This window comes from Opisthorchis viverrini, assembly GCF_000715545.1.
Source record: "Opisthorchis viverrini unplaced genomic scaffold opera_v5_140, whole genome shotgun sequence".
Lineage (NCBI taxonomy): Eukaryota > Metazoa > Platyhelminthes > Trematoda > Opisthorchiida > Opisthorchiidae > Opisthorchis > Opisthorchis viverrini.
Window position 1 is genome coordinate 699,276 of NW_008751796.1, and position 5,957 is coordinate 705,232.

General features: G+C 46.7%; 1 protein-coding gene across 1 annotated transcript in view; it reads right to left on the minus strand.

Moving 5' to 3' along the window:
* T265_06621 (hypothetical protein) overlaps nucleotides 1-5,957 on the minus strand; it is a gene marked incomplete at both ends in the record, with an annotated part of 31,354 nt that overhangs the window by 20,190 nt on the left and 5,207 nt on the right. Inside the window, 3 exons of the mRNA XM_009171934.1 lie at nucleotides 2,942-3,031; nucleotides 3,712-3,950; nucleotides 4,003-4,355. Coding sequence (XP_009170198.1) covers nucleotides 2,942-3,031; nucleotides 3,712-3,950; nucleotides 4,003-4,355 — 682 coding nt within the window. The remainder of the gene's footprint in view (nucleotides 1-2,941; nucleotides 3,032-3,711; nucleotides 3,951-4,002; nucleotides 4,356-5,957) is intronic.

Here is a 5,957-nt window from a genome sequence, read left to right on the forward strand (position 1 = left end):
GACTCGATGACTGGGGTTGGACCACCGGCCTCGGGTTTTCCTGCTGAAAAAGAAACAATCTACTCAAGTCAAATCAAGTGAGAACATGATTGAAACACACTACTAACATGAGGCTAACCAGATATAGGTGTGCCACACAGGTTACCGCAAACTGAGCTATGTTGGCGGTTCTATTAACGATGGCAATATGTGGGCGTGACAGTTTGAAACTGGGTCCTGCGTAAACATTTAAGTGTTGTCCTGCTAGCAGTAGTACTTCAAACCACAGGATACCCCTGGTTCGTATCGGACTAGACCGAGAGTCGACAACAGGTTCGAAACGTTTACCGACCCGGTTAGAATCACTGCTAAATGGATGCGAAAACGATTCATAGCAAAACATACTGTGAGATAAATTCATGTAGCAAAGTATGGTACTGAGGACTGGAATAGAATCGAAATACATTCGTCGTCTTATAATATCCGCCCCCACAAAAAAATTGAGCCCTCTCGCGGAGTGTTTTTCAAGTCCGAAGGTTATCCTACTATAACAGACGGAGAATTGGTTCATAAGTGACCCCAAAAATCGTGAGCATGAATTTATCGGTATCACATGCCAATAACGTTACTACACCCTCCTGGAAACATCACAAACGAGAGATTCAGGTTGAGTTCCATGTGAGTCTCTCGAAAAACCAAATTAGTTTGCAAATGAGTGTATTTCGCTAATTTCGAGCCATTTGGTTCCAGGCAGAACATGAGGTTGATGGAAATTCGGGGACTGCGCCTACCTGATGAGCCCCAAGAAGGGCGAAACAGGTCTTGGGCTGTCTACCTTATGCAACCTTATGAGTAGTGCACTACGAATATACATGTATCGCGATATCTCGAATATCGTAGCGACTGAAACATGAGGCGGCCTGGCGCAGCACATTCAGTTACCTGGAAACATCGCAAACGATAGATTCCGCTAGGTTCCAGGTGAGTCTCTTGGAAAACCAAATTAGTTTGCAAATGAGTGTATATTCGCTACACCTCACTACCTTCTGTGTTATGTAGATTAACCACACTCACATGGGTCTCACTGGGGAGTTGTAGGAATTGCATTTGCGAGATAGAGATCAGACAATCTTGCTGCCCCCGTCTACGTCAGTGTGTATGGATGAAGGGATGGATTGCAGTAGGAATTACAAGTTACTATGGAAGAAAGAAAGCGTTCAGCTGTAGCACCCTTCCGGTGCCTAGCTGCCATGCCACCCGAAGGAAGCATGAGGGCTGGGATACTGGTAGGTTGCCCAAACCTAGACAGGGGAAGTCGAGTGGCGGAAGTCGGATTCGGACCACGGAACTTCCGGTCAGTAAATTCGCGCTCCAACCCCTTAGGCCATCTCGCCCCGCCCCCCCCCCAAGTTACTATACCCGGCACACAGTCCCCTGGACTCAGATCATGCAACCGGTTGTAACAATCGGCAGATCAATTTCGCTCAAACAGAACAAACCCAAACACTACTGAAAAGAATTTTTCCACATGTGGAATAGCGCTTGCAGGGACAGAGAACTTAACAATGTATTGGGGTGTATAACGGAATATCCAGCAAGAGGCTTGACGAGCAGTTGAACTGAAACAAGATCCAACAGCTGACCAAAATGGCATACCGACATACTGATGGGCAACTTGAACGACGAAGTTCATTAAGATGTGACATTTATAAACAGCTGAACCAGCTGGGATTAAGTACTCGGACAGCCTGCACTCGCTGTATATCACAAACACCAAGTCGATAGTACGCCTGTCTTCAGTGCACTGTTTGACAGGCCATATTTCTGTCTATAATCAGCTGTGGTTGTACGGAAGTTAAGTGGTCCTAGCCTCCTAGGGCATTGCAATCGGATCTACATACAGACGTTTTGGATAATCAACATAACTTAGACGGTAATGATTGCACGCACTACAACCTTACTAGTGTAATATTTACCATCAAGAGATATCTACCCTCTGCGTAGTAAGTGTGGCGCCTAGAATAGAGGGTTGCACTTACCGAACAGGATTCTCGTTCACGGGAAAGCAGGACAATCAGTGAGGCAAATCAAAGAGTAGCCTTCAGCAGTACTTAAGGCAAGGTCCAGGGGCTCATCAAAACTTAGTCACCCACCTGCTTAATGTGGAAATCATTCCATTCGAGACATTCGTTTTGTACTCTTCCGGATGTTTTTTGTTACAGTTCAAGTTAAACTGGCTAAGAAGCGGGCCGTAAAGATACCAGGACTTATTGAGTGATGTTCTGTTGATACAGTAGGACACTTGTGATGCTATTTAAAAACAGTTTTCCGGATAGTGCATCTGAAAACAGTGCATTTTATGACTGGGTTAAGTCATTTGTAAGCTCATTGGAAGGAGGAAGTCATGTTATAAGTACTTAGAAAGAGGAACGTATGCATGTAATTGGAACCAATGACACGAAACGAAGCGAGGCAAGACAGGTAAGAAAACCTATTTCTTCCGTTCGATTGCCACAATTTGCGCTTCATAAAGGCGTTCCGTCTGGGGCGATAGGCTATTCCAATCACTGTAAAGTCAAGCGTGGCATGTGCGCTCACAGTTGCAATTTTAAAATTTCTGAACATATTTGGATGTACCTTTTACCTGCGTGTCAAGGTTGAAAGTGTTTGGAGAGCAGACCTTCGCGCTCATACAACCGTTACTTCGATGTCGGCAAGGACACTGGAGCAGGCTTATAGGAAAGTCTTACAAAAACCTTGATATAAATAGACGAACGTGAACCGATACCGCCATGAGATGGTAAAAGGAATAAAACGAAGTGAGCAAGGTCGTGTTGAAAATTCAAACAAATGTCAGCAATAAACTGAGACAACAGCCTCGACAAGCACACAGAATAATCACAATGACATAATCGATAGGCCAATTTTATCGGACTTAAGGTGAGAAAGAAAATAAACTCACGGAAAAGGGTCTGAGTTGATCTAATATCATTCGGACAAAATTTTTATCAATCGATGACTCTGGGAGTGGCTCCAAATAATCACCTCGTTGCTGAAAACAAGGGAAAGCAGGCGAAAACAAGATAGAGGTAAATCACAAGAATTCTTAACCAACCCAAACGGATGAAGACCATACGAGATGACTCATTAATGTAGTCTAATAGTGTCGGTTTAAGATAAGAGCTGTCAGATACAGGGGGAGATGGCTCAGTGGTTAGAACGTGAAGTAACTGACAAGAAGGTCCACGGTTTAAAACCGTCATCTACATCTAGACTTCACCCATCTGGGCCAGAACAACCTGGAAGTATCCTAGCCCTCGTGCTTCCGTCGGGTGGCATGGCAGTTAGGCAAAGAAGGGATGCTACAGCTGAACGTTCTTTAGATAATCACTACGGGTAAACTGTTAATAAACAAAACGAACTAAGAAGAACTAGCAGACGATAGAATGTGTACGGACCAACCTAATTTTTGACCAGATAAACATCAAGTCGCACAGCATGAACTAGCGGCACTTTCTCTGGTGGACCTTCCCATCTGACGATGAATGAGAGGTGATATGCGCACATAAAAGTGTGCATACAATGAGCATAACGCATGGATGTAGGTAAGAAAGTGTATTATAGGTCCCACATCTATATGAAGAGAAAAAGTGATCAGGTGTAGTGCAGAAGCGAACGGATTCTACAGATACCACATTACTCCAATCTATTCGAAATTCAGAGGCAACTCACCGCATATCCACAGAACAATAAGCACTCCAACATTCCGGGAAAATAACGAGGCATTTGATGGAAATCCTCTGTATCCGTCGGAACAATAGCTCGTGTGGAAAGGAGGTTCACCAGGCAGTGTGTCAGCAACCGGGCGGTAACGTTTCGCACCTGGGCATCTTCACACTGGCGAAGTTGCACAACCACAGGACTTGTGGCATACTTGTTCAGTAGCTGAAGCAATTTTAATGGATCTGCACCTATGGTCAGGTTGGTTAGATGACGACACTACTGTGCAACACGGTAACCTACCGCGTACAGTGCCCACACATTCCCTATTTTTGTACAATTTAAATGTTGGAAATACAGAGACAAACTCCTGCACACACAAATCTTGAGATCGGTTACAATCAACCATGGCGAAAAGCACATCGCGTGGCCAAAAATCTTGCGATAACTGGTGGAAGTAGGGCGCTATCCATTGACAGGACTGGCAGCATTCGGCAAAGAAATCCATAATGACTAGTTTGTTCTGTGCGGCACAATATCCCAACAGGTTGTGAAACTCAGAGGTGGACGTGACCAGGCATACGTTAGGGGCGGTCATCAGGTGTTCAGCAATTCGGCGTCTGTAACCAAAGCAACTAAGAGGTGAAACGACATATCTGAGAATTTGGCTGTTCCTAGACAGCGACCAAAAGGAGGGCCACTTTCTGGAGTGCACGAAGCACACAACGTCAACTGAGATTTAATGTATTATGTCACGAATGCTGATCTGGCTTTCCCAATTCGGATGGAAGTATCATCTTTCGCGAGGGCACCGGCAGTGATACAGTTGCCCAGGTAGACAAATTTGTTTACTAGTTCGGCTGATATGCAAGCGAGATGGCCCAAGTGGTTAGAGCGCGAATTTACTGCCGGAAGGTCCGTGGTTCGAATCCGACCTCCGCCACTCGACTTCCCCTGTCTAGGCTTGGGCAACCTGACAGTATCCCAGCCCTCATGCTTCCCTCGGGTGGCATGGCAGCTAGGCACCGGAAGGGTGCCACAGCTGAACGCTTTCTTTCTTTCTTTGATATGCAAACACTTTGTACTTTGCAGGTGTGAAGCACACGCCAAACCGTGAGGCAGAATTATTTACATTATTTAATTGTTTACAATACGACAGCGTCAGATCCAAAAATATCTATTTCGTCTGCGTACTCGACATCTGTAAGTGAATGTCCCGATAGAACTCCGACCCCATTAGAGGCTGGTAGTGAGTCTTCCGTGATCGTATCAATGAATAAATCGGATAGGAAAGATGGAAGAAGACAGCCTTGCATGAGAGCACTTGATGTGGTGAACTTGAGCTGGAGCTTCTCATAGACCGTCACACATCCGCGGGAGTTGGCGTACAGCGCCTTAGGGCCAAGAATTTGTGGGGAACAATTTCGCTCTGCAGTCACTGCCACATCGCGCCAATCGGCTTTGTTAGATAGGTCACCAGATACTCCTTTGAAGAGGACTGGATACACACCGTCCAGTCCTTATGCCTTCTCACGTTTCAATACAGATATTCCACACTTGATTTCTCTCGACCTAAAGCTGCCACCTTGACGTGGTGGTCGGGCTCGAGTGCTGCAGCGATCCCGCAGGCTACACTGGCTGGAACTTCGTTCCACAAGGTGCAACCATGCCAGGAAGGCCAAAGGGGAGCAGCCAGACCAAGAGCAGCGAGACTCCGTACTACGAGTAATCGTGCTACGAGGCGGTCTGGGGGTAAAGTCGTACTGTCCTCTGCGACAGGAGTGTGAAGGCAGTAAGGTGTTTCCCCCAGGCGACCAGCATGTCCATATTTATAGAAGCAGCGATGCTGCTTTCCCCTGAGGAAGGACGGGTTAGAAAAGGTCGGCCCCAAGAACCGCACACTCCGATCGCCGGCGCATTATCCAATACGGTCGAAATACCTTTAAAACCAAAGAGCCTGGTGCTGCTCAAAAGGCACCTTCCGTGCGCAGCCGCATCAAGAATGAGACAGTAATGCCTTATTCCCTGCGCCCTCGGGTTAGGCCAACCCCCTGCAGCCCAGCAGGTCAGACTGTTGAGTCGTCGGCTCCGGGCAGGGTCCCCAAAGAAAACCCTACATTCTCCCACTGCCTCGTGGGTCAGACTTTTGAGTCAGAGGCTAGGGTCAGGGTCCCCGAACAAAACCCCACACTCTCCCACTGCCTCGTGGGTCAGACTTTTGAGTCAGAGGCTAGGGTCAGGGTCCCCGAACAAAACCC